The 26,905-nt window shown below is 58.7% G+C and overlaps 8 protein-coding genes across 9 annotated transcripts; 3 read left to right on the forward strand and 5 right to left on the reverse strand.

Moving 5' to 3' along the window:
- Positions 1–206: 206 nt before the first annotated feature.
- GGTG_07015 (CMGC/CDK/CRK7 protein kinase) lies at positions 207–7,573 on the forward strand. Its single transcript, XM_009224838.1, has 3 exons — positions 207–4,524; positions 4,613–6,532; positions 6,620–7,573. The coding sequence occupies exons 1-3, from the start codon at positions 2,987–2,989 to the stop codon at positions 7,026–7,028; spliced, it is 3,867 nt and encodes a 1,288-aa protein (XP_009223102.1). The 5' UTR covers positions 207–2,986; the 3' UTR covers positions 7,029–7,573.
- Positions 7,574–8,316: 743 nt separating this feature from the next.
- Positions 8,317–9,678, reverse strand: GGTG_07016 (hypothetical protein; the record flags this gene model as incomplete). Its single annotated transcript, XM_009224839.1, has 1 exon — positions 8,317–9,678. The coding sequence occupies one exon, from the start codon at positions 9,676–9,678 to the stop codon at positions 8,317–8,319; it is 1,362 nt and encodes a 453-aa protein (XP_009223103.1).
- A 403-nt stretch (positions 9,679–10,081) lies between these two features.
- Positions 10,082–11,779, reverse strand: GGTG_07017 (the record flags this gene model as incomplete). 2 transcript variants are annotated; one of them, XM_009224840.1, is made up of 3 exons in its annotated part: positions 11,135–11,779; positions 10,581–10,919; positions 10,082–10,415 (listed from the first exon to the last, which is right to left on the reverse strand). In XM_009224840.1, the coding sequence occupies exons 1-3, from the start codon at positions 11,209–11,211 to the stop codon at positions 10,082–10,084; spliced, it is 750 nt and encodes a 249-aa protein (XP_009223104.1). In that variant the 5' UTR covers positions 11,212–11,779. The 2 variants fall into 2 exon arrangements, with proteins under 2 accessions (XP_009223104.1, XP_009223105.1); XM_009224841.1 differs by lacking the exon at positions 11,135–11,779 and having other exon boundaries at positions 10,581–11,037.
- Positions 11,780–12,097: 318 nt separating this feature from the next.
- GGTG_07018 (hypothetical protein) lies at positions 12,098–12,542 on the reverse strand (the record flags this gene model as incomplete). Its single annotated transcript, XM_009224842.1, has 3 exons — positions 12,098–12,283; positions 12,375–12,408; positions 12,526–12,542. The coding sequence occupies 3 exons, from the start codon at positions 12,540–12,542 to the stop codon at positions 12,098–12,100; spliced, it is 237 nt and encodes a 78-aa protein (XP_009223106.1).
- Positions 12,543–13,604: 1,062 nt separating this feature from the next.
- On the reverse strand, positions 13,605–15,997 carry GGTG_07019 (ATP-dependent RNA helicase DBP5). Its single transcript, XM_009224843.1, has 4 exons — positions 15,834–15,997; positions 15,315–15,568; positions 14,744–15,229; positions 13,605–14,667 (listed from the first exon to the last, which is right to left on the reverse strand). Exons 2-4 carry the CDS (start codon positions 15,545–15,547, stop codon positions 13,947–13,949), a joined length of 1,440 nt encoding a protein of 479 aa, XP_009223107.1. The 5' UTR covers positions 15,548–15,568; positions 15,834–15,997; the 3' UTR covers positions 13,605–13,946.
- Positions 15,998–16,094: 97 nt separating this feature from the next.
- GGTG_07020 (actin polymerization protein Bzz1) lies at positions 16,095–19,465 on the forward strand. The gene is made up of 4 exons (XM_009224844.1): positions 16,095–16,731; positions 16,823–17,034; positions 17,128–18,734; positions 18,810–19,465. The coding sequence occupies exons 1-4, from the start codon at positions 16,687–16,689 to the stop codon at positions 19,235–19,237; spliced, it is 2,292 nt and encodes a 763-aa protein (XP_009223108.1). The 5' UTR covers positions 16,095–16,686; the 3' UTR covers positions 19,238–19,465.
- Positions 19,466–21,608: 2,143 nt separating this feature from the next.
- GGTG_07021 (1,3-beta-glucanosyltransferase gel1) lies at positions 21,609–23,738 on the forward strand. Its single transcript, XM_009224845.1, has 2 exons — positions 21,609–22,644; positions 22,722–23,738. Exons 1-2 carry the CDS (start codon positions 21,958–21,960, stop codon positions 23,367–23,369), a joined length of 1,335 nt encoding a protein of 444 aa, XP_009223109.1. The 5' UTR covers positions 21,609–21,957; the 3' UTR covers positions 23,370–23,738.
- On the reverse strand, positions 23,574–26,625 carry GGTG_07022 (hypothetical protein; the record flags this gene model as incomplete). The annotated part of the gene is made up of 5 exons (XM_009224846.1): positions 23,574–25,354; positions 25,409–25,753; positions 25,837–26,053; positions 26,123–26,381; positions 26,447–26,625. 5 exons carry the CDS (start codon positions 26,623–26,625, stop codon positions 24,072–24,074), a joined length of 2,283 nt encoding a protein of 760 aa, XP_009223110.1. The 3' UTR covers positions 23,574–24,071.
- Positions 26,626–26,905: the final 280 nt, after the last annotated feature.

Consider the following 26,905-nt stretch of genomic DNA (forward strand, 5'->3'; position numbering starts at 1 on the left):
AACTTGTCATTTCTAGCATCAAAAAGTGTAGTCCCTCGTTCTCTCCGTGAGGCTTTGGTGCAGGGTGTTATTTCACCCTCCTGGATTGAGGAGCATCCAGAGGCTCACGATCACGTGACGGCGCCCCGAATTTTCTTGGCCCTGAAAGCAACGTCAGCTGAACGGCAGGGATGGAACCTAAACCTCTCCGCTCCCCGCCATTGCCAACAAACACTCACTCGCCTATGATTTTTTCAACCGAGACTGAAGGCCATATCTATTTCTCCAACCTCATGCGCATCCTTACCATAACTATTTTACGCACAGGAGGTCGCCGTCGGCCAATCTTCCATCTTTCATCCACCTCATGGGCCTCTCGTCCTGGCCCACCTCGCCGAGAATGGCCAGGTCGACATCATGCTCAGATCACCTCCACACGCCTCATTCACTACCAGCTCGATTCTCTGTGACCGTTTCAGGCCACTGAGCGAAACATGCTGGCCTGGCTTCCAACCATCCCTCACTGGATCTTCAAAAAAGACTGAATGCGGGTAATAATGGAGTCCGGGTAGTTGAGGTGCACATACTGCTCAGACATCCCAACGAAGCAACCCATCGCCGAAATTATGACAGCAAACAAACGACCGGATCCGTCCGGCCAAGGGGTCCGTAACGACCACCTATTTGATCGATTTGGAGGCGATAGTGGTCATTTAGACACTCGCGCAGTCGGCTGGAGTGCGGGGTGTCTACTGCTGGCGCCTGTCTGATCTGGATTCAACGAAGATGCACAACCTGCATTTGGGGCGTCTTCGTATCAACATTGGGCGCACTTCAACGGCCGGAACGACGTCGCCCACAGATTTCCCCCCCTGTTTATGGGTGACGTATCTATCAACCTGGCACACTTTCCGGGGCTCTGGGCAGGGACTTGCCCCACAGCATGGCGTCTTGCGGCTCGAGTAGATTGCTCGACTTACCCAACGAGCCTGGATACTAACTTGAACTGCGTCCAAGCCATCACTGGGTATGGATGGATGTTTTACGTGCATTCGGCCAGACTTTCCGCCCTCCGCTGCTCACTCAGTCGTCACTGGGAGCTCTTCAACGAAGTGGCGACTGCTGTCTGACGCCCTCAGGCTGTATGGCCTCGCGGGTCGCTAGCAGCTGGAGGCGAACGGGATGATTGCATGGGATGTGGGGTGGGACGCGCACAGGAGAAGGCGGCACTGGGCTTGCAAATCGTAAAATTGCATGATATCATAGGTAGTTTGGCGGGTGCGCGTCCAGCTTCCTGTCCAACTGCATCATGACGGGGTGCGGGCAGGGAAGCCTAGGCTTTGGAGCCAGAACTGCGCGGCTTGAAGTCGCCTGGCTATCACTAAGGGGAGCCTTGGTTTGTTAGGTGGCCGTTGCTTGCCTATGTTCAGAGTGGCTCTGAACCTCTCCAGGGAGGCGGAGAATGAGGAAGATGAGGCAAAAAGAGAGAACAAAGGGAAGGCATGGAATCGGGCATGGGTGGCGCCTGATCGACCACCTTGTCCGTCCGTCCTACATGGTGGCCCGAGTCTGGCCTATTTAGGCCGTCGAGGGACATCCCACCTTTCACAAGGTGGCGCTTCGAGCTCTACGCGCTACTAGGCTTCCTGACACGCTATGATGACTGGGAATCAGGCAAAGGAGCATTGAGCACACTTGCACGCCTATTCTCGCATCGAAGATAGCACGAGAGCGGTCGGAAGCTGCGGCTGGAGGGGCTACAGCCTTATCGACCCCATCACTCGCCGATTGCCTCGACCTGGCATTCTTGTCCGAGTGCACCAGCCTCGAGACCAAGCCATTCAACACACGACGTCAACGTGCCCGGATAGCCGTGCGATAGATCTGGCTAGACGAGCAACTGCCGAGGCAACCTCGGTATCGTGTCTCTAGAGCGCATGAGTTTCTCTAGTTTGTGGAACGGGTACCTAGAGCCGCCTCCTTTGGGAGGTGCTGCCCAAGCCCAAGGAGCGACTCTCGAGCATCGACGCTGGAAAATCTCGTTTGCGCCGCGCCTCGAGCCTTCGACGGTCACAGGAGAGGACCACCCGTGAGAGCAACACCAGTCCTGCATACCCATTACGTGCAGAAACCATTCGCTTATGGGCTTGGCTTGGGCGCGTGTCTTTTGGGCAACGTAGGCCGCGTCCGGCTGCCGGCCACATAACCAGTGCACACAACAGCTAGCCGCTCTGGCTGAGGTGGACGCAACAGCCTTGTCCAAGCTTCATCCCATCGCACCAAGTCCACGCAGACAGCCTCTCTGCAGGACTAGCACCACCCGCTCCTGTCTGCGCTCGACTTACCACCTAATGTACCCACAGCTTATCACTCTCCGCAGCAGGTCATCCTCAAATCGCTCCTGAAAAGACAAATCAAACAAACGCCCGCCAGATTGCCCGCAGGCAAATTGCCAACACGGGCCGGCAAAGCTCGCCAGGCCGTTCCTCTTCAATCGAGTTGTCATTCAATCTCAACCCGATCTAGGAATCTTCGCCATCGCCCAATTCCCGCGCCGGCTGAGGTAATCTGCCTGCCTGCTCGAATCACCGTAGACTCGAGCCTCGCGTCGCGCCAACCACCAAAATCGTGCGTCCTGCTTTTGCCCAGTGCTCCACCAAGAAGAAAGAAAAAAAAGACAAAGGACGCGCGGCGGAGGCCTTTTTAGTATTCGCTACGTTGGCTTTAGCCACGTTTTTGCCTGCACCAAAGGCAAGCAGCGCCCTCTGCTAGGCTGGATGTGTGCGCGGGCTCAGGTCACACAGTGTGTGCTCCAGCGGGCTGTCGGTGCCTGTTGCCAGCAGTTTGGGGCGTGGGCGGCCGCTGAAACGCGGGTCCTCCAGCGAAAGCGACAGCGGGCCCGCAGCGCAGTGCAGCAAGGCTGGAGGGCGACATCCTTGTCTGCTCGGCTCAGGTCCCGCCTTGACCAGCACTAAAACTCAAATCCGAATCTCGTGGAGCCACAGCCATGGACCTCAAACCACGTTATCGCCATCACAATGCTGCAATGCCCGACGACGGCCGCACCAGCACCAACGGTGACGAGCGCAGTGACCGACGCCCGAGGCATGACAGAGGCATGAATCCAGCGCGTAGATCCCCATCCTCCCCACCCCCCTTCGCCACCGATTTGACGCAACGCCCTCGCGAGAGCCGCCGGAAGCCGACCAGGGCTCGCTCGCTCACGCGGCCCGACACCACCACGCCCGCCCCCGACTCGAGGCCCGGGGACCTCGACCGGCCTCATCCCCCGCCCGACCCCCAGCGACACCAGCGCCGCAAGTCGCCGGGCCCGAGTCGAGATCGCCCGCGCCGCCCCGAGAGGCCGCGCTCTCGCCCTCCCCGCGGCGACCCTCGCGGCCCTCGCGACCTGCCTGACCACCAGCCCTCCCTCGACCCCCGTCTCGACCGCTCGCGCCAGGAGCCGCATCCGCGGGACAAGGAACGTCATCAGCCCGTCGCTAGAGATAGTGCGCATCGCGCAGCCGCCTCTCCGCCGCCGTCCGCTAAACGGCCACGGAGCCCCGGCCCTCCGACATTCGCAGACTTGGATCCGTCGGCGAAGAGACCTCGACACGACGACCACAGTCCCCATCGCCCCGACCAGTCCTATAAAGACCAGCAGCAATACACCCAGCATCCCGACCAGCGACGAGGAGGCCGTCGAGACGAGGGACCTCGGCGTCCAGATTCGCCCTTTGGTCGACGCTCGCTGTCCCCTGAACGCGACCCGCGACGCGACAAGCGATCGAAAAAGAAGAAGAAGAAGAACAAGAATCGCCGCGGCCGATCAAGGTCCCCAGGCCCGAGAGGTCGAGACGGGGGCCCGCCGCCCCGCGACCCGCGTGACCAACAAGCCCGACCGCCTGGCCCCTATAATCGAAGAGACTCACCCCTAGGCAGAGGAGGTTACTCGCGCTCACCACAACCCCCGGGGTTGCGACGGCCGTCCTTCTCCCGCGGCCGCTCTCCATTCTCACCTAGGCGAGCCGCTGGGGCAGGCGAGCGGGTCCCGACCTCATCGCCGGTCGACGCCCAGTCTCGTGACCGGAACACGCCCGACAGAGACCACCACCATCACCCCGACGCGCAGCGTAGACACCACCATCAAGGAGAAGGCCGTTCTCTACCGCCGCCACGGCGCGAGCGCGAGCGCGAGCGGGAACGTGAGCCTAGGAGCAAAAGGGGCAGGAATCGTGAAGAGCGTTCCTCCCGCAAGTTCCAGCCACAGGCATCAGGCGCCAACAGTATAGAGGTCAACATGTCGGCCAGAGGTGGAGGGCACCGAGGCGGATACAACTCGGGCGGCGGGTATTCAATGAAGGGTTCCTACAGTCAGGGGATTCCGTCGCACCACCAGGGCCCTAGGCGGTTCTCTCAATCGTCAGGCCACGCCACTCCTCATTCATCCTTCCATGGATCACCGCCACCTCCACAGTCGCCCTACGGCGGGAGCCAGACTTGGGGAAACAACCAACCGCAACAGCAACAGTATACGTCACCGAGGTAAGTTATCAGACGCGATGCATACTTGCACCAAACTCCCCCGCTGTCTCGTTTCGATATCTCGCCTTTGCTAACTCGACGTGTCTAGTCAACACCCTCCCCAATATCCCCAAGGCGGAGGAGGCTACACACCGACGGGCCCGCATAGCCAGTTCCATCAAGCACATTCCCCTTCGTACGGACCGCCGTCAGGACCAAGCCCTCAGTATTCCGCATACCCGCAAGGCCCCGGGCGGGGAGGCTATAGGAATGGCTCTGGCGGCTTCCGTGGTGGCAACACCTCTAATAGTAGCGGACGCGCCGGGTATCGTGGCAACAGCTTTAGGAGCACCCACTCGAATGGCAGCCTGCATGGCGGCAGTGGCCACACAAGTCCTGCGCCCGCATCCAACAATGGCGACGCGACCGTTGAGCCGCACAAGGAGGCGAATGGGCCCCATGCGCCACAACCGGACGACACCGCGGAGGAAGACAATCCGTTCAGGCCATCCAAGGACTTGCAGGTCGAGGATACCAGCCCGTCCGCGCAGCCTGCTAGTGATTCACTACCGCTTCACCAGCAACAGGACGAGTCTCTTGAGGAACAACAGCAGGATCGAGTACAGGACGAAGGACAGGAACAACAGGAGGAGCAACATCATGAACACCAAGATATGCCACCCCCAACGGCGAGACAGCCTCCCACTGGTCCGCAAAACACAAAGATCAAGTTCCAAATGAGGAGCTCCAAAGCACCGGCCACAATGCCCAAACCCGAGATCTCATCCAAATTCAACGCCATCCCCCAGCAGCACCAACAACAGCAGCAACAGCAACAGCAGCAGCAGCAGCAAAACCACCAGCAGTCACAAAAGTCACAATCACAGCGCCCTGACTCTTCCAAGCATGATCGAGATTTCCCCCGCAATGCTCCGACAGAGCCCGCAGCGGCGAGGCCTAGGAATGACCGCGGGCAACGGCCACCTCATGACGCTCCCCGACAGCCCCAGCAGCAGCAACAGCAGCAGGCGCCACAGCCGCGATTCAGGATGGTCAAGAAGTTGATGAAGCGCCCTGTTCGGAAAGACCCCTTACCTGCCGAGCTAGCAACCTCCGGGTCTGTCTTCTATCGCAAGCCCGGAAACGAGTCGGTCGTCGGCTCGGGAACCTACGGAAAGGTGTTCAAAGCTATCAACGTATACACCAAGAACCTGGTGGCGCTGAAGAAGATCCGCATGGAGGGCGAGCGAGATGGATTTCCCGTGACCGCGGTGCGCGAGATCAAGCTGCTGCAGTCGCTCAGGCACATAAATATCGTACAGCTGCAGGAGGTCATGGTGGAGAAGAACGACTGCTTCATGGTGTTTGAGTACCTGTCGCACGACCTGACGGGCCTTTTGAACCATCCCAGCTTCAAGCTGGACGCGGCGCAGAAGAAGCACCTGGCCAAGCAGATGTTCGATGCTCTCGACTATCTGCACCGCCGCGGAGTGCTGCACCGAGACATCAAGGCAGCCAACATTCTGGTCAGCAACGACGGTGTTCTCAAGCTTGCCGACTTTGGATTGGCTCGCTTCTACGCGAAGCGTCACCAGCTCGACTACACAAACCGCGTCATCACCATCTGGTATCGCTCGCCCGAGCTGCTTCTGGGCGAGACCCGCTATGGCCCAGCCGTCGACATCTGGAGCGCCGCCTGCGTCATGGTCGAGATCCTGACGCGCTACGCCATCTTCCCGGGCGAGGGCGGCGAGATCAGCCAGCTCGACAAGATCTGGGCTGTCTTGGGCACGCCCAACCGATCCGAGTGGCCAGGACTTGTCGACATGCCCTGGTTCGAGCTGTTGCGCCCTTCGTTCCGCCGCCCAAGCACGTTTGCAAAGCTGTATCGTGAGCGCCTAACTCCCGCCGCCTTTGCGCTTCTTGAGGCCATGTTTCGTTTCGACCCGACCAAGAGACCATCAGCCGCCGAGGTCCTTGAGCACCCGTACTTTGCCGAGGAGGAGCCGGCTCCAAGGCAGGCTGTCGAGTAAGCAACGCTTTCTTTTTCTTCTTACCCTCTCGCCCAATCACAACATGTTCCAACCTGCTAACCTCCTTTGCTCACTTTCAATAGACTTGCAGCCATCGACGGCGACTGGCACGAGTTCGAGTCGAAGCAGCTCCGTCGCAAGAACGAACAGAAGGAGAAGGAAGCGAGGAGAGCCGCAAAGGAGAAAGAGAGGGAGAGTGTCAACGGCAGAGACGCGTCGACAGCCGCGGGCAAGGACAATGGCGACAATAGGAAGCGCCCCCACGAGTCGGCGAGTCACGACCAGCGCCAGCGCGACCCTAAAAGGCAGCACGTGGACGAACGCTCAGCACAACAACCAAGCGACTCGGCTCAAGCAGACAAACATGAACAGAAGCAATCCGGCGAAGCTGACTTGGCCGGCTCAAAGGCCGCCGCCGCTGCACCAAATCCAGAACCAGCACCAGGGGGTTCGACTATGGTGGTTGTGAGCGCTACTACGAGCGACGCCTAAGCTACTGCTGTAGACCCCAGCCGGAGGTCCCGGCATGTGGACTGGACTTTTTGCTGTCGAGATGCCCCGAATGAAACTCTTCTTTCGTATCTATACTATGGTTGGGCAAAAGGGGACGGAGGGGGGGCTTTCTTTTTCTTTTTCTTGTTTTTCCTATCCTATTTTCTTTCCACCTCTTGTTCACAATTAATATGTATGTGGTTGATCGTGTCGCCACTTGCGCTGTTCTTGCTATATCGCTAGGTGCCCTTAAGGCCAGGTGATTGACGAGAAAACAAATGAAGGACACACAAAAAAAAAACACTGGAAGAGTTCGCGTACGAGTGAGTGGCCGAGATGGGGGGTTGGGGCAAAAGGGTGGGAAACGGCTTCGGGGCAGCTAGCGCGGCCAGTAGCGTCTTGCATGTTGTACCTAATACATGAGCGGAGAGGCCCTTTTTTTTTTACACATGTGCCGGGCATTATCGAACCATATTTCTATACGACCAGGGCCATCTGGCCCAAGAGCCGCAGGGGATGGGCACGGTGTCCTGGTACTCGCCGACGTAGAGCTCGATGGTGGCATCTGGGAGGCAGCCTGGCTTCCATAGCATGTCTCAAGATACCTACCCAGTCACGAGCAAGAAATAAACCATGACACGTGTTTTGAAGGACAAGAAAAAGGCGTTATGGGTCATCTAGATCTGGGAGTTCCTCTAGCTCAGACGGGCAGTGTAAAGATGGGATGGACAAGGCAGAGGACAAAGGAAATTCGACCAAATCTGTCTCGTGCTACTTGGGTAGTTCGCATCCTTTAAGTCATCTTGGATGTAAAACAAAGGAAAATCGTGCTGTGAGTACAAGATGAGGGGGTATGATTGGGTTTGTGCCCAAAAAAAGAAAACCAAAAACAAAGAAACAAACAAGCCAAGAAACTCCCGCTAAAGCGATAAACAGATGAAAGAAGAAAAAAAAAGTAGTGGGGTGCCGTGTTCCATCGTGCCACTCGGCAAGCATGGAATGGAATAGTACATTCGAATAAAAAAAGAAAAGAAAAAGATACCCCTGCCGTTTATCCTTGTGCCCACTCATGGTGTCGTAGTAATACAGGTCGCTGTGCTGGCTGTGGCTCGGGCCAGAATTAGTGTGGCATTGCCGTGATTGGCGGGTGGGGGGGTGGGGGGTTGCGTCAAGAGGAGGCTGTGCCGTAAGTCGTAGTAAATGGGTGGGTGTTTGTGTGGGTGGAGGCGCAGAGACCTAGCTTGGTGTAAGCCGACTCAGCTCGGCTTCAGCTTCAGCTCTGTAGGGGCTACCACAATCGGCGGCTGCTAGCAGCGTAAGGGCTGCTGCTGGCGATATCGCTGTAGGGGTTACCATAATCGGCGGCTGCTGGCGATTTCCGCCCTGCCAGGCCACCGTAGCCGGCGCCAGGGCTGTCGGCTCGCGGGCCACTGCCAGTCAAACTACGTCCCAGTTTCACAGGCTCGGGTATGGCGCCTGGTGTTGGGCTCGGCTGCCCGGCTGGTGAGCGCAGAGGTTTTGGCTGTTGCTGCTGGTGCAGCTGGCGCTGCTCCGGCGTCATGCTCCTCCGTATATCCCTGCGCGGAATCGTGGGGTACGAGGCAGGCGAGACACCCGGAGACACGGGGGAGTTCTTCATCTCCGGGGAAGCTGGTGGCAGTTTCGCAACGGCCCCCGGCTGGGCCGAGAGATCGCTGTTCATGGCCAGCATCTTAGCGTAGGCGGATTTGGGAAACGGCGGCATCGGAGGGACCGAATTCGCAGGGTCGGAAAGCTTGGACTGAGGCGGGGTGTTGGGGGAGTAGACGCTGGAGGTTACGCTCATGGTGCTATACCCCTTGCCGGTCCGGCCCATGTTGATGGGCGAGCCCAGCCTCTGTGGCACGTTGAGCGGAGCAACCGCGGCCGACGCAACCTCGACCCCATCGTCACCCTCGGGCCACGGTGCGTTGTCGCCCTTGAGCGTCGACCGGCGCCTCCAGTTCCCCGACTTGTCGGCCACGTAGTAGGTCGTTGCCGAGTGAGGGTCGTCAGGCGGTGGCCGCCAGATCTGGGCCCCGTCCGCATCCGCATCTTCCTCTCCGTCCTCGGCGAACTCGGTCACGTCGCTATCCCTGTTTGGCGGGATTGCGAGCGCGAGCGTGGGCCTGATGCTCCCGGACGGGGAGCCCTCCCACCCCCGCGAAAACTGGCCATGCTCGTGCTGTGGTGGTGTGAACTGCAGCGACTGTCGCTTTGCCGTTGCAGCAGCTGCCGGGGTGGCGGCGGACGCGTAGAGTGGCCCCGCTGGCTGAAAGCGGCCGGCCACCATATCTGGGGAGAACGCCGGGCCGATGTTGACATCCGCTCGAGGTCGAGTGCCGCCCACGACAGTCTCGTACGGCCTCGGTGCCCACGCATCGTCGGTGCCGCCTCCTACGCCTATGGGTCCCGAAATCTGCATGCTCTGCGGCCGCGAACCATCCTGGCTGTTGGTCTTCTTGCTCCAACCTCGGCTCAGCGAGTCCCGAAGCCAAGCAAAGGCGCCGGCGGCACCACCACCGCCGCCGCTGGGTCCGCCACGGTTGTCGTAAGATGACGACCTGGCTGCGTTTTCTCCGTTTTGCAGCCGATCCCGTCTCCGCCGCCTGGCCAGAAATGCCAGGGCCATGAGCAGAAATAGACCAGACACGGATCCAACGGTGATACCAGCGACCTGCCCCCCACTTATTCTGGACATGCCTGAGGGTACCGCCACGGGGGCTACCGAGCTAGTGGTGCCCGGTACTGCGGTGCCTGTGCCCGTCTGCGAGGTATTTGAACTCGGGTTTGGGGTCGGAGTTTCCTCGCTTGTTGAAGTTTCCCTAGGAGCTGTTACTAATGTGGTTGGAAGAGATGAGGATTCGGTGTTTGAAGTTCGGGTTATCGTTTGAAAACTGGAGAATATTTCCGAGGGAGTTGCGGAGGAAGTCAATGGGGAGGTTGATACAAAGCTCGACGAGAATGGTTGTGATGCCGAGGGCGTCGTCAAGGAAGTCGTCGAAGAAGCTCCTGAGTGAGCCGTCGAAGAAATTTCAGAGGTAGTCGAAGAAATTTCCGAGGAAGTCGTCGAAGACGCTCCTGAGTGAGCCGTCGAAGAAATTTCCGAGGAGGCCGTCGGAGAAATTTCCGAGGGGGTCGTCGAAGAAGCTCCTGAGTGAGCCGTCGAAGAAATTTCCGAGGAGGTCGTCGAAGAAGACCTCGAAGAGCTTCTCGTTCGCGAAGTAGTCCTCAAGGAAGGAGGAGAGGAGGTCGTTGGCGTAAACGTGCGCGTCTGCGCAACCGGGGTTGCCACGATGACGGTTTGCGTCGGCGCCGCAAAGCCAGCTACTGTGTGACATACCGAGTACGCCGCAGTAACCGAGGCCGCTGGGATGTTTGTTAGCACCTATCGACCCCTTGGATGGGTGGGAGACAGGACTGCACTTACCTGGCACTTGGTCACCCGCGCAACGGCCACCTATCATCTCGGCCGCCATGCACTGGACCGCGCCCTCACCGAAGGTGGCCCCGGTCGAGCCGTACCTGACACACAGGCACTCAAGGGACGGGCTAGCGCCACACGCGTCCAGGAATCGGTTGTTCTCTATGAAGGCCTGGTAGCAGGCCCCAGCGCAGGTGGGCACAAACTTGTTGGCTGCCGCCGCCTCGGGAGCGGCCGCCGGGGCGTCCGCCGCGTGGACGAGAGTCGGTGCTGAAGCCCATAGCGAGAGTAGGAGACTGAGGACGTCGGGTCTGATCGCCGCTGCGGTAGTAGACATCTTGACGCGACTTCCATGTCGTCCCCTCTCCAACATGGGCGGTGTCGGTTGGTTGCTCCACGCTTGGTTCGTTGTTTGATGTAGACTCGGTGGTATCGCAGGTTGGTTGCAGCTAGTTTGCGTGTTAGACCCCAAGCAGAGCGATATTCATGACGGGGAGGAGATTTCGGGGGAAGAAAGAAGACGGCAACGAGAGGCGGTTGGCCCGTTCAAGAGCTGGAGTGGGTTTGGTGCAGCAACAGTAATCAGGTGTGGGATGGCCCACGACCACATAGGCGGGCGTGTCCGAGGCTGAATAAGAGGGCGCCTGCCAGCTGGGCGACTTACGAAGAGGCTGAGCAGGTGCGCTGCTGTGCTGCGCTCGAGAACCACAAGATGCGGCCCCCCGCCGCGCGCCATCGCATGGCTTAAGACGTCGCTGCTTCCACTCCCTCGCAGCTGGGAGAATGACGAATCAATAAGTCGAGGTGAGACGGTAAGTGGGCGAATCCGACGAGGGATTCGAGGACGGTCGCATGCCCGACCAGCTCGTCAGGCAGCCAACGTAATATTGGGAGCAGCTTGTAGACATTCAAGAAGGGCACTGTTAAACTGTGGTATGGGGCGTCGGTATATCGAGAGACGGAAGGGAGGACAGGAAGATAGGCTAGACAAGGGAGGGACAGAAAGGACAAAAGGGAAGAGAAGAATACAACAGGTCTGGGAGAAGACGGCCCAGGAACGCGGAGAAGCATATCAACAAGATAGAAAAGAAACACCAGGTCCCCGGCGCCCTGACCGCCCATCAACCTGGCGCGCACCGCCTCGAGGGGTCATTGCCCGTCTGAGGTATCTCCAAGCAACCACACGGACCACTGCTTGACATCGGTACATTCCCACATGTATTCCTAGAATACTTTTCGTGGCGTTGCCTTGGGCGGTTCCGGGACAGGGGTCCCCCCTTCCCCCATGACGCCCACCCGCTTGGGTTCGACGAGACTAAAAAAACGATAGGACAGGGGTGCACCGTTGCGACAGGGCGGCCTGCAAGGGCAGGGGCTGCAGGGTCTGTTCCCTTTCCCGATCTGAGCTCCTCGGTCCAGAATGAGTGTTTCGCGGCAAGGGGAAACGGCTCAAGAGGGCTCCGGCTGGGTGCGTTTTGCTGCATCATGCAGGCAGAGGGAGGCACATCAATTGGGTTGAGGTGAAAAGGGTGAGAAAGGGCGATAAAGCACCACAAGGCACAACAAACGAAGAAAAATTGGAACTGGCCTCAACTGCGTCAATCAGATGCGCATACGCACCCAAGCATCACCCCAGCACCCCCAGCTCTCCCGCCCGTGGTTGGCCCTTGTCCGCGGGCGGTGGGGCCCTCCCTATTTTGGTGCTCAGCCGCCCACCCAAAGGGGCGCGGCAGGCGATCTTCTTGGCGTCGTTTCCATGAGACAGGCAGCCAATGGGCGGCGCTCGTTTGCTGACGACAGCTGGGGCCATTGGCTATGTTTTGGCTCAGCCGCCCTCCATTTTCGACTCGCTCGGGCAAGGTGCGTCAAACAAAACCTAAGCTATGGCCACTTTACGCGCTTACCACAGTATAGCCGTCGCAGAGGAGCGAAGGGCGCCTAAATTTGGGCGGTAACGAAGACCAAAAACATCGCCTTCCCACCCCAATTGTGTCCGCCGTGTTGCTTAAGCGCTGGCCTGCCCAAGATCGGACCCCTAGATGTGTCCTGCCCCACCGCTCGTGGGCGCGCATGTGTGGGCGCGCATGTGTGGGCAACCCCCAAATGCTGCGCTTCCCATTTAGGCTTCCTTGCCACCCAGGGCTAGTCAGAGAGGCGCGATGGAGTCATCGTTATCATGCTCGTTTTGTCAATGCCATGTGAAATCACGATGCGTGAGGAGTAGATGGTCGGGCAGGGTGGAAGCCGCACTAATTGATAGACCAAAGCTTGGCAGCATAGCTTGGTAGGTAGTCTCCAGCAACCAAACGAATCAACATCCAGCTTTGTGCCATCTTGGATACATTCTAGGGAGTGTATACCTAGCAGGTAACTAATCCGGTTGAAAATGTCCAACACCATCGCCCACCTCCGGTCGGGATCCGACACAGGGGCAAGAAAATCAACGAGCCAATCCGAGCCCTTTGGCCCCCAAGGGGTTCTTCTCCCGAAACACCACGCGCGGGGGAACTCTCCGAACGCTTTACGGGGCGACTGGTCATCCAGCTCCCACCACTTTCAGAAAGGGGGAGGAAAAAAAAGGCCCCGGCTGGCCGAACTCGGTGTTTCGAGGCCCGTCAATCACAGGCCGGCCGTCGATCACAAACACCGTGGATCTCCCATGCCTCAACCCACCTGGTGGGCGATCTGGTTCACAGGCGCTGTATGTCCATCGAGGGCTCTCGTTTGGAGCCGGCGCCATTGGCGACGTCTGGTTATGCAGCTCAGGAACGTGAAACCGGGCTTTGTAGCAAGGCGTCCCCGATAACAGCCTGCAGCTGCACATGCGCTGCCATCCAGTGACCGTAGTCGGATGCGATGTGGCAATGTCCCATGCAGATTGAAAGGACACTATCACGCGTTTCTAATTCCCCATTCCGTCATCTAGAGCGCTAATTGAGGGCGGTACGACTGCCTACCTATCTACCAAGTGGATAGATATTCCTGCGAGATTTCTTTTTCGCAGCAGGTGTGCCCCTTGACACCCCAAAGAGATCTCTTGCGTCATTTGGTTGCAGGAACACATCTTGAAATGACAACTTCAGAAAAACACGGCGCTAGCCCTGGAGTGCCCTAAAACTCAATCAAACACCACGCATCATTCACATCGGATCAACCATCCGGTAGCTTGACTGGAACCACTAGTTTGCAAGTACTTAGAGGGATTGCTGCTGTATGGTAATATAAGTCTGAACGCACCCATGGTATCGTGGCGTTCGGGTTGTTGATACTGCGCCCACTCCGATGCACCCAAAAAAAAAAGAAAAAAAAAAGATCCTCCCAAAAAATCGCGCCAGCTATCGACCAAATGTCGGTACGCCATCATCATACCCACCGGAGTCAGACTTTGTCTGCCATGTACACAGCCGTAGCCGCCATCAGGGGCCTGCCTGCCGCCGGCTCCGAGACGGGCAAGATGTGACAACCCCTGGAATAAATCACGACGCCCCCTGTTCGGCGGGCGTGTAGTCCGACTTGGCACGGGTCGACTTGATGACCTGTTGAACCTGCTTCTCCGCCTCGTCCCAGTCGTCCGTCGACAGCTGGATCAGGTCGATTCCATAGTACTCGGCAATCTGAGAGAGAGCGCTGAAGCTCTTGCGGTCGTGCACGAAGGTGATGCTGACTCCCACGCGGCCGAAACGGCCCGTTCGGCCGATACGGTGCAGGTACGTCTCGGCGTCGGGCGCCCCATCACCAGGTCCCTTCATCGGGACGTCGTAGTTGACCACAAGGGAGACGCTCGCCACGTCGATGCCACGAGCAAGTACGTTGGTGGTAATGAGCACCTTGGACCGGCCTGAGCGGAACTCGTCCAGAATGTCATCTCGGCTCGCGCCCTCGAAGGCACCGTGTAGCACAGAGACCTTGTGGCCATCTGCCTCCATCCGCTTCTGGATACCACTCGCGCTCTCACGAGTCTTGACGAAAATGACCGACGAGCCGATCGACATCAGGCCATACAGCTGGCAAAGGATGCCGTACTTGTCGCTGTTCGAGGGACAGTCGACGTACATCTGAGAGATGCCTTTGACTGTTAAGTTCTCCTGCTTCAGCCTCATCTGATTGGCTTCGGGCGCAAACTTCTCGGCGTAGCTCTTGACACGGTCCGGGAAGGTGGCCGAGAATAGTAGAATCTGAATGGACTTGGGAAGCATGCTAAAATAAACATGACATGGTTAGTTCCGTCGTAAAGCGCGACATTGGCATGGCCTCAAAAACTGCAAATACTTACTTCTTCACCCTGATGCATTGCTCTCCCATGCCCTGTTGGTCGAGCATGTTGTCGGCCTCGTCCACCACAAGGAGCTTGAGCTGAGATACATCAAACTGGCGGCGGCGGATGAGGTCCATCACTGTGCCAGGCGTCCCGACCACGACGTTCGCCTTGACGCCTGTCTCTCTCGATATAGCGCCGGGAATCGCGGCCTCGACGTTGAGGTTGTCGCAGAACTGGCCGATGGACTGGATGACGCTCTTGATCTGGCGGGCGAGCTCACGACTCGGGGCCAAGCACAGGGCCTGAGGCTGCATGGGCTTATCGTAATCGACGCGGGATAGGATGGTGACAACGAAGGCGCCCGTCTTGCCGGTGCCCGACTGCGACTGCGCAATCATATTGCGCGGAGGGCTGCTCAGCATCAGCGGCAGAGCGCGCGCCTGGATCTTGGACGGCTTCCTAAAGTTCATGGCTAGCAGGCCGTTGATTATGGGCTCGGGACTAGAATGCGCGCGTTGACCTGATTAGCCTGAAGGAGTATCAAAGTAGCTTGGGATGGCGCGCAGCATCTGCGCAGGTTACTTACAGTCCAAGGTCGCTGAAGCTGCTGATGGACGACAGCGGAGTGTCGGTGTCGGGGTCGCCCAGCTGGACTTCAACATCGTAGCTGGATTCAAGAAGGTTGCTCTCTCCTCCATCGTGGGCGCCATCGGTCTGGGGAATAGCTGAAGACTCGGCCGCAGGCTCTGCGACAGCCGGCACCGGCGCGGCCTCCGCAGCTCCCTCTGGCTTCGTGATACGGCTAGCAAGATCCGCCATACTCGCGGACTGCACTGTGTACTGAAATGCGATCGTTAGAGCTCTTGTCGAGGGCACAAGCGAATATGCGTTTTCAAGTGGCGTCCAAGGCTGTCGGTTTGTCGGTAGACGCCGTGAGACTGGCAAGGCACCTCAAGCAGTATGTAGGTAGGTAAGTTTTTTCAGGTATGTGCCGGTGTAGACTGAGCTGTCTTGACAGGCGATGAAGCTCGGCTCCACGGAGATATCATCTTTATAGACGGCAAACGAACCGACAGAGCGAATTGAAAATACAAAGAGATCTTACCTGGCCGGGGGTGAACGGTCACTATTTTTTTTAGATGCAGCTCCGGATGCGGGCTGTCTTTCTTCTTTTCTTTTGTTCCCCAACTCACGTTCCCGAAACACGACAGGGAAGTTTCAAGCGCGCGCCCGAGCTGCCTCGAGGTTGCGATGCCCCGCACAAAGAGCTGTCCCGACTGGGTGGGGTGGGGTCGGATGGGATCTTCCAAGGTTTGGTGTTGTGGCGGTTGTCTCTGGAGTGGCGTCAGTGGCTGAGCAGCTTCAACTGGGGTGCTGGGCAGCCACAACCACGGACCGCCCAGCGCGCTGAGCCATTCGAAGGGCACCGAAGACCCAGCGTGGGTGGTCGGGCATTTTGGCCCAACGGTGGCAGACGCAGCTGAAAATGGAGGGCATAAATTCGGGGGGTCTGGACTGGTGACTGTGCCTACGTCGATGCGCCAACGCCTCTTTCCACCAACGTTCTTTTGAGCGTGTGCGCCTTCGGGAATTTGCGCCGGTATCCGGCCGTCACCCCCCTTCATAGTGCTCCTCTTCCCCAGCTCGTTTGTTCTCCTGCAGCAGGCTATGCAGGCTAGGGCCCACCACCTGCTCAAAACGTACTCGACCCAGCCTTTTAGCCACGGCCTTGGCTCATTGGAGGGGCTGTTGACGACGACGGCCGACGCACCCCCCGAGCGGGCTTACCTTTTGCCCCTGCCTGGGCAGTCATTCACTTGCGCCGATTTTCCCTCTCGCGCAACAGCCACCTGAACGTCACCCTCACAGCCTCACCCGCCTCTGGATTCGATGTCCCGAGACTTTGGCGACGGTGCTGGTGCTTGATCCCCGTCCCAGGAACCGAAAAGCTGCCCACAATGGCCGCTGTCGAAAGTGCGCCAACCTTCGGCGCAGAGCTCAAGGTGCGCGCCCCAACCTCGCACTCCCGCCTCCATTCCCTTCCATAGCAACGCAACCGCGACAATCGCACCTTGCTGACAGCCCGTGGTTCAGGATGGCTTCAAACCCGCCAACGCGTGGGTCGCGGGCGGCATCGCCTGGATCGACGACCTCCAGCAGTTTTACCGGGAACGAGCGGCCATAGAAAAGGAGTACAGCGCGAGGTTAACTGCGCTCGCAAAGAAGTATTTCGAAAAGAAGGCCAAGAAGTCGGCAAGCTTGAGCGTCGGCGAGAACCCCGCAATGACCCCTGGATCTCTTGAGAGGTAACGCCCTTACCCATTCCCTCTGGTACCCTTGCGCTGCGGCGACAGACCTGCGTGGCTGCTAACAAACCACACATCTCTTCCTCGACACAGTGCCTCCATCACAACGTGGACAACCCAGCTCAATACTGTCGAAGCCCGAGCCAACGAGCATAACCAGTTCAGCAACGACCTGATCAACAAGGTTGCCACGCCGCTCCAGGGTGTGGCCACCAAGTTTGAGGAGCTCCGCAAGCGTCATGCCGAATTCGCCGATAAGCTCGAGAAGGAAAGAGATGGTTCTTACTCGGAATTGCGCAAGGTCAAGGGCAAATACGACAGCGTCTGCCAGGAGGTGGAAAGCAGGCGCAAGAAGACGGAGTCGGCATTCGACAAGGCAAAGGCGCAGAGCAACTACCAGCAGCAGATCCTGGAGATGAACAACTTCAAGAACAGCTACTTGATAGCCATCAACGTCACCAACAAGCAGAAGGAGAAGTACTACCACGAATACGTGCCTGAGGTCATGGACAGCCTACAGGACCTATCCGAGTTCAAGACGATGCGGGTGAACGAGCTTTGGACCCTGGCCTCGACGCTCGAGTCCGGACTCTTGAAGTCTAGTGGCGAGCTGATAGAGCACCAGACGCAAGAAATCGCCCGAAACCAGCCGCACCTCGATTCAATGATGTACATGCGCCATAACGTCGGCTCGTGGCAGGAGCCGTCAGACAAAGTTTTCGAGCCGAGCCCGGTCTGGCACGACGACGACACCATGGTTACGGACGAGCCAGCAAAGGTTTATTTGCGCAACGTCTTGAACAAGTCCAAGAGCCAGCTGGGAGATTTGCGCAGGGAGGTGGATAAGAAACGGCGCGAGGTGGAGGGACACAAGAGGGTCAAGCAACGTATCAGGGATGGCACGGAGCAGAAGGACGAGGTGGTGGTGGTGACGATGATCTTTGCGATGCAAGAAGATCTCCACCAGGTCGAACGTAGGAGGACAACAGCCGAGGTCGAAACGTCGACTATCATGGCGGCAGTCGGCGACGTGACGTTGGGGGCCAAGAACCACAACTTCAAGTCGCAGACCTTCAAGATACCGACCAACTGCGATCTTTGCGGCGAGAGGATATGGGGCCTGTCGGCCAAGGGGTTCGACTGCCGAGATTGCGGCTACACATGCCACAGCAAGTGCGAGATGAAGGTTCCCGCCGAGTGCCCGGGAGAGCAGACCAAGGAGGAGCGCAAAAAGCTGAAGCAGGAGAGACAGGAGGCTGCGAACAAGTTGCTGAAGCCCAGCAGCGGAAACCATGCCAAGAAGGCGTCGGTAGACAACGTGGCGGAGCTGCCGGCCTTGACGCGCACAAACACAATGAACTCGCTGAGCTCGGGATACGCGGCTAGTGCTCGTCGTTCAGTGTCGGGCGCCAGGTCTCCGGCACCAGACGACACACCGGTAGCCGAGCTTCCGGCAGCCCCCACGACGCCAGCACCGGCGCCCAAGCCCACAAACACGTTGCGCAAGAACCGGGTTATCGCCCCGCCACCGGCCGCGTACATCAGTGAGCTGCCCGGGAGCGCGGCGCCAAACGGGTCCGGCGGCGGCGCTGCCAAGGCGCCAGAGCAGAAAGGCAAGATGCTCTATTCTTTTGAAGCCAACGATGAAGGCGAGCTTTCGGTGCCAGAAGGGCGGGACCTTGTGATACTTGAGCCAGACAGTGAGTCTTGATGCATTCCATATGCCCTGTCTGGTGCGATAGAGCGTCGTTTACTAACTTGAAGCTTCTGCACAGCTGGGTCTGGATGGATCAAGGTGCGGGCAGGATACAAGGAGGGATTGGTGCCAGCTTCATACGTGGAAGTAGGGCCGGCACCATCGGCGGCGCCAGCGGCACCAGCGATACCAGCGATTTTGCCGCAGAATACAGGACAGTCGGCGAGGCCGTCATCGATATACTCCAACAGCGGGTCCTCGATCGGAGGGCCGGGGACACCGTCTGTCAAGAAGAAGGGGCCGGCGGTGGCGCCGCGGCGAGGGGCAAAGAAGCTCAGGTACGCCGATGTGCTATACGAGTACACGGCGCAGAATGACACGGAGCACAGCATCGTCGAGGGCGAGAGGCTCGTGTTGATCAAGGAGGACCCCGGGGACGGGTGGGCCGAAGTCGAGAAGGGCGGCGTGACCAAAAGCGTCCCAGCCAGCTACATCCAGCCGGTGTAGATATTGCATGTATATTGGGTTTCTTTCGTTTTCTAGTTGCTCTTTTGTGTTTGTGCGTTCATTCATTCAACGAGGCAGTTGCATTCGTGCGGCGTTTGGCATCGGAACATGTTGATACTATATACAGTCAAAAGTCTCCATCAGAGCATCTTGATCCTATATACAGCCAGAAAGCGGACAAAGGCAGTGAGAGATGGGTTCTGTGCCCCCCGTATTGGCCATCTCGCCCGCTCACGTCATTTGGGCGGAGTTTGGATGCCCGCAGGACGCATGGTGTGAGGTGAGACGACGCAGTCCCAAAAATAAAACAAAAAATGCGAAACAGAAAAGAAAAAGGGACGTAGAAGAGCTAAAGGTGAAATCGACAATGGTGCTTCTTGCTCCGTCATCTATCTAAACCAAGGGATGAAAAGCTGGGCAACGTGCCAGTAGAGTTGATATATTTTTGTGATATTCAATATTACTCTTTAATGGGTAGATGTTGTTCTTGTCACCTAGCTGCTTGCAACAGTCCGCGTCCCTGATATAAAGACGGTCGTATTCCTTAAATTTGGTGTATCAATCACTTATTTAGGTAACGTATGGACGGGTGAAGCATTCAAGTCATTATCCGTAGCACCCCGTCGAGTTGAAGCAATAGATTGAGGTTGCGCATGCGGCATTACAGGGCAGTAATCTGAGGGGGTTCCTCCTCCCACAGCGTCGCAGCACTTGAGAGGCACAAGCATCCCGAAATGGCATTGGTCCCACTGGACTGAACGCATCTTGGCACAGGAAGGTGGGAGCGGGTCGTTGTAGAAATTGAGGCGTGGCGAGTGGCTCGATTGGACGGATCAGCATGTCTGTGCCTGTGGGTGCAGCTGCCGTGTCGTGTTGCGTCCGTCCATCTTGAGAGGGGAAAAAAAAACCTGATTCCGTTTTGATCTTTTGTTCCCTCCTGCCTCTGTGCCTCTCTGTTACCTTCTCCCGGCATCCCTGACCACTTTGGTCGGCACAAGATGTTGGCTAGTGCATACTGAACGACGCAAGCCCAGAATTCCAATGTGCTGGCAGGATTGGCTGATTCGCGATCGCCAGTGGACATGTGTGGACTGGGCTGTACTGTGTAACAGTCTGAAACGGGATTTACATTGCGACAGAAGAAAAATAAAATCAAACGCGAGTCTGGGGGCGGACTGGGTTCCTCCCGCGATCTGCGGCGCCACAGCAGCAGACACGGGCTTCTAAGGCCGCAGACGAAGGGGGAGACGACAGGAGGGTTGGCTGGTTTTGCCCAGATTTTTCGGTAATGGCATTTGACTTTGCCACGGTGGGAAAGGGAGGGCAATTCCAGGGGAGATGGAAAAAAAAAAGGGGGGCGAGGCCACTTGGACGGGCGCGCGGCGGCGGTGGCGGCGGCGACTCGCCCAGACAATAGTAGCTACAAACCACAGGGCGAAGGAGGGTGCTAACCGGCAGGCCGACCGTCTCATGCCGGCGCTGCCAAGGTGCCAATCTCAGGCAATCCCTCCTCTCCGGGCGAGCGGTGGGAAGGTTGCGTGGTTGGTTTGGCTGGGCGTGACGCTTCAATGCCCGCCTCGGCCAGAGAGCGAGAGAGCCACTCGTCTTGGGCTTGTCTGGGACTCCGGTCTGGACGAGGCAGTGCTCTTGGCGGGAGGAACCCTTTTTGGTGCATAGTGCGGGTCCGGCTGTCCGTTGTCCGTTGTCCGTTGCGTTCGCGGCGCGTGTGTGTAGCGTTTGTAGCGTACAGTACACAGTAGCGGCTAGTCAAAAACAACAACAACAACAACAGCAACGCCAGTTAGTCTGGGGCCGGGCTGCCAAGGGGGCGGGAAATGGAACAATAAAGGATGGACATCGAAGTGTTCAAAAAGAAGATGGCGGTTTGCTTGGTTTTGCTTGGCTTTCTATCCGGACCACCCAACGGTGTGGCATTCACATCTCGCGTGTGCGAGGCCCGGCTTCTGGGTAGTGCAGGTTCGCACTCCCACAATGAGCAAACGGGGAAGGGGGAATAAAATGCCACTGGCGAAATTGATTAAAATTAGCCCGCCACGGTGCGGTGCACAGTACATGGTGCAGGGGCAGGCGTAAGTGTCGCGGGGGCAGGTCGCACTGTCATTGCCCGTCATGCGTTCGGTGACTGGCCGCCGCCACTGGGGACAGCACCTGGCGCGGAGGGTGCGGGTACCTGTTGGCGCCAGCGAGGGCTGCGGCCAAGCAGGAGGTACCTGCCCGCGAGGTCTTGGGAGCGGTCTTGGAAGGTGTGGGTGCTCCACCAATGCGGCGCCTTGGATGGGGCTGCCGTCGGAATCGATACGAGCCTACCAGGCTGGGCTTGCTTGGGCATGCTCACGCCCTGTTTGGGGCAGCTGTGCCTGCTTTGTTGCCAGTCTTGGCTGTTGATTCAAAACTCGCGTCGTTTAGCCCTGTTTCCCACCCCCTTCTCTCCCTTTCCTTCCACCAGGCGCATCCCTTCAAACGCTCAGCTACCACCCGCTAACTTGCTTCGTCCACCCACCCCGTCGACTCGCTCGTTTATGTCGACTTTCTTCTCTCTCAACTGCTCCTCTTTTTCGAATACTCATTTTTTTGTAATCACTCTTGTTTCTTAACAACCCACGCTCTTTCGAGATCCAGATCGCGATCGCTTTAACCCACCCCCACCTGTTTCCTTACTCCCACCCTTTTTGATCCGTCCAAAAGCAACAACAGTCACCATGAAGTCGGCAGTGCTCACGTCCCTCATCGGGGCTGCCTCGCTGGCCTCGGCCTCGCCCGCGGTTGAGAAGCGCCAGAATAGCAAGGTCCCCCACATCGTGGTCCGCGGCAACGCCTTCTTCGCTGGCAACGACCGCTTCTTCGTCCGCGGTATCGACTACCAGCCCGGCGGCTCGTCAGAGAACAAGGACCCCCTTGCCGACACCAAGGTCTGCCTGCGCGACCTGGAGAAGTTCAAGAAGCTTGGTGTCAACACGGTCCGCGTCTACTCGACCGACAACTCCAAGGACCACAAGGCGTGCATGGACGCCTACGCCGCGGCCGGAATCTACCTGCTGCTCGACATCAACAACCCCATGTACTCCATCAACCGCGACAAGCCCGACCCGTCGTACAACGCCGAGTACCTGCAGAGCGTCTTCGCCTACATCGACGAGTTCGCCCGCTACGACAACACCATGGCCTTCTTCTCGGCCAATGAGGTTGTGCACGGCTCGGCCAACACCTCGCTGGCTGCCCGCCACGTCAAGGCCACGACGCGCGACATCAAGAGCTACATGGCCAAGCGCGGCCTGCGCCAGGTCCCCATCGGCTACTCGGCCGCCGACGTCTCAGAGAACCGTATGCAGCAGGCCCAGTACTTCAACTGCGGCACTGACGACGAGCGCAGCGACTTCTTCGCCTTCGTAAGAACTACCTACATAGCCCCTGAACACATTGTTGGCGCAAGTCCAAGGAGCAAACTGCTAACATTACCCCGCAGAACGACTACTCGTGGTGCACGTCCGACTTCAAGACTTCGGGCTGGGACAAGAAGGTCGAGTCCTTCAAGGATTACGGCATGCCCATCTTCCTGTCCGAGTACGGCTGCAACGAGAACAAGCGTAACTTTGGCGAGCTCAAGGCCCTGATGAGCCCCGACATGACTGGTGTCTACTCGGGCGGTCTCATGTACGAGTACACGTACGAGGCCAACAAGTACGGCATCGTCAAGCTCAACGGCGACAATGTTGAGGAGTTGGAGGAGTTCGCCGCCTTCCAGAAGGCTATGAAGGACTTCCCGGCCCCCACCGGCCTCGCCGGCGCCTCGACCTCGCAGAAGACCAGCAAGTGCCCTGCTAAGGACCAGTACTGGCACATTGAGACTACGTCGCTGCCCGCCTTCCCTAAGGACGCTCAGAAGTACCTGGACAACGGTGCCGGCAAGGGCCCTGGCCTGAACGGTCGCGGCTCGCAGAACTCTGGCCCCGCCAAGGTCGAGGAGGCCAACCCCGGCTCGGGTCTCGGTGGTCCCGCTAACGACTCGAACGATAAGACGGGCAACAGCAAGAGCGCCGGCGCCTCGACTGGCGTGTCGTTCTTCATGGCCGCCTCGGCCCTGACCGTCTCGGTCGGCGCCCTGTTCCTGTAAACGGTTGCAAGGCGATGTGTGGGCATGAGAGAGAGGGGGTGATTGGGGTCTCCCACCCGTGGAATAGGAACGACGATCAAGGATACCCGAAACGAACATTTCTGGAGTGGAACAAAACCCGTGGCTTTTGAAAATGCCGTTCAAGAGGCATCCGAGCTGGCCCGTACCCCCCATCCCCATGGCGCGGCAGGCGTTTGTGTATAAAGCAAATTTTTTTTGTCATTTGGATCTCATCAGCAGAGCGCCCTTGTCCTTCCACGAGGCGAGAGGCACACAGGAACAAGAGTCTGCTTTTCTTCCACGTTTTGTTTTCTGGCGCATTGCATCATCACGTCGTTTTTATAACAAGACAAACTTTTAATGTTCGTGCTTGGTCCTGCGCCCGTGACGTTGACTGGTAGGGCCCGCGGGCATGTAGTAGAGGTGGCTGGCCCCTGTGATTATCAGACTGGACTTGGGGCGTCGTTGTCGTCGTTGGCTGGCTTCAGGCAGCCTGACAGCTCGTTCATTGCAGACGGGATCGGGCTTGTGCATATCTCGGGCACTAGTAGTGCACCGCCCTGCAGCCTTTGACGTCGGACGAGGTCTATGACGGTGCTGTGACATTTTTGCAGTGAATTGCAAACAAATACATGAGCTGGCGCCATTGTCCCAGGTGACTTTGAACGAGGAAAACATATTACAAAGCGTCAGGGAAGACATTCACCATGTCCTACCCGGCCGCTGCCAGTCCCCGCCATCCCCGTCGGAGCCGTCGTCATCCGAGCGCGCGCCGTCGTCCATCCCCAGGACGTGATCGGACGCTCGGCGCCGCTCCCCCGGCCGACGCGACCCGTGTCCGCCGTCACCATAGCTTCTCCGGCGGCGAAGCGACGACACATTGCCGCCCCTCTCCTCATCCCCCGGCCGCCGCCGCACAGCCGCCATCCCGTGCAGGCTCTCGACGGTGGACCTGGCTGAGTGCAGCGATGGTGCTGTGTGCTCCCCCAGGCCGACGACCGCGGCGGCGGGGCCGAGCCTGTCACGGGCCATGGTGTCCAGCTTGTCGAACCGCCCGGGCGCCGTGGCCAGCAGCTTGACGGGCGGGCCGCCGTGGCCGCCGGCGCACAGGCCGAACAGGTATTGGGCGACCTGGGCGACGTCGCGGTGCCAGCCGCCGATCTCCGTCTCGTACGCCGCGGCGTCGTCCAGGACGATGTAGAGCGGCGCGTCGGGGGACAGCTGCCGGACGAGCGTCTTGAACGTGTAGAGCAGCGCCGCCAGCTGCCGCCGCCGGTCCTTGAGGTCGCCGTCGTCGGAGCCGCCGGGGCCGTCCGAGTCTTCGCCCTCGCCATACTCATCAGAAATCTGGGGCGGAGCCGGCAGAGGCCGCCGCCGGCCATAAACGCCGTTGAGCACCAGCCCGTCGTCGCCGCACAGATCTGGCCACAGCCGGTCGTTCCGCCGCAGGAAGTCCAGCCGCGGGTACCGCGCGCCGCCGCGCCACCGCATCCGCTGCGTCAGGAGCTGGCCCAGCAGGCTCCTGGCGAGCGCGAGCGGCCCGCCGAGCTCCCCGCCGTCCCGGGCCAGCCTGCAGGCGAAGAAGAGCACGCCGCCGCCGCCGCCGCCCGCGTCGTGGAGGCTGGCGGCGAGCGCGGCGCAAAACACCGACAGCGGCGACACGGAGCCCTGCACGTCGTCGAGGGCGTGGCCCTCGACGAGGAGGGCGGCGGGGGAGGCGTGGCTGATCCACCGCTTGAACGCGGGCGTGCTGAGGAGGTAGTAGGCACGCCCCAGCGCGCCCTCGCCGAACTGGGCGCCCTTGCTGACCAGCGAACGCATTTGCTGCATGGGAAGCCAGTGGCCCCGGTGGCCCCGGTGGCTGGCGATGGCGTTGATGAGGTCCATCTGGTGGACGTGGTGTAGGATGACGGGGGCTGCCGGGGACTTGGACGACCACCCGACGCGTCTCGGGGACGCGGAATCAGACCTGTGGGGGCAGGATCCTGCGGGTCTGTCAGCGGTCAGTGTCTAGGAGGAGCCAGGGTGGGCAACCGCACCGGCGATGCATGTTTTGCGGCTCTGCTCGGCCAGGAACCGATCAGCTACAGTGACGACTCTCGCCATCAGTTCATTCGTCTCCCTTACGCCCTTGTCAGTCGCCTCGAGTTTTTGTCTAAGCTCTTCCCACCCTCTTTCGTGGCTCTCTACCAGCTGGTTGACAGCCGCATTCGTCTCGGCCGCGTTCTTGTAGTTTAACAGCTGCACACACTCGTCGAGATCTGCGACTGCTTTGTTGATCGGTTCCACGAGAGAGTCGACCTTCTTTACTGGGTCTCCAAAGATGTCATCGCGTCTGGCCACGAGCGTCTTCGTCACCTTTGAAAACATGGTCTTTCCGTTGGCTGTCGACGGGAGATTGTTAGTTTTTCTTTGCTGGTTGTGGCCACGTGCAACAAATCCTCACGAGTGCCCAAATGAAGCTAACCTGGTCTCCCCTGGCCATCCTTTTTTTGCCGCAGGAGGATGTCGATGAGGTCCGGTATGGATTGGAATAGCGCCTTGTATAGCGCCTGGAGCCGAAGGTCAAGTCTTGGCTCGTTCTCGTAGATCAGTTTGAGGTCTCGCGCTTTTTCTAGCAGCGACGGCACCGAAGAAAAACACTTGAAAATCCTCTGGCACGCGTCCGATCTCCTCTTGACCGCCTGAAGAATCACGAAGAGGTGGGATTTGGGTCAGCGCAGCTGCTTCGTTCGGCGTAGAGTTGCACCTACGTTGAAGATGACGGCCAGCCCGGCCTTCAGGATCCCCAGGCCGTTGTCGGTGGGTATGCAGTCCAAGACCGTCGTCAGATTGTGCTGGAAGCCGCTGCTGGACCGGGGCCGGAGCTGGACCGCGCCTATCTTCCCCTTTTGTTCGTACTCCCGCTGGGCATTGTCCATCTCGCTGAGGACCTTCTCCCATGAGCATGACGCAGGCTCTAGGTCAAATGGATGCTGAGTGACGTAGGAGCTTATCGCATCGTTCATTGCCCTATGTTCTCGACAGCTCAGCTTAGTTCGTATCTTGGTCTCGTCGCCTCTGGCCCAAGTGCTCACCTCACGCCATCGCTAGGGATGTAGGCTACGAGCTGCTTGCTGTAACGAAGATCGGGGACAGCGAGGCCGGGGGATACGGCCTTGCCCTGCCCAAAACTCAAAGCATTGAACACCTGGCATTCCGCTAGGTCATTCATGGCCTCGACGAGCGACCCTGGTAGATTGCCCTCGAGTTCCATAGTGGGCCAATCTTGTACACTGCGATCGTTGGGTTGCAGAGCCCTTTGGAAGTCAAGTTTGAGAAATGGTGTAGGCCGCCGAGTCCTTCTTGTGCGCGCGTCTCGCAAGGACGGCTCGGGGGGGAGGGGCGGACGCTTATGCCCGAGGGAGTGATAAATTACCGAAGACTACAGCCACCGGGCCGATAGTGCAGTATACGAGCGAGGGGGCCAAGGAGTGATTGGTTACAGATGGGAGAGGGGTTGGCTGAAAAAAAAAGCCAGTGCCGGATAGTAATCC

The sequence above is a fragment of the Gaeumannomyces tritici genome (genome assembly GCF_000145635.1).
Source record: "Gaeumannomyces tritici R3-111a-1 unplaced genomic scaffold supercont2.3, whole genome shotgun sequence".
Taxonomy (NCBI): domain Eukaryota; kingdom Fungi; phylum Ascomycota; class Sordariomycetes; order Magnaporthales; family Magnaporthaceae; genus Gaeumannomyces; species Gaeumannomyces tritici.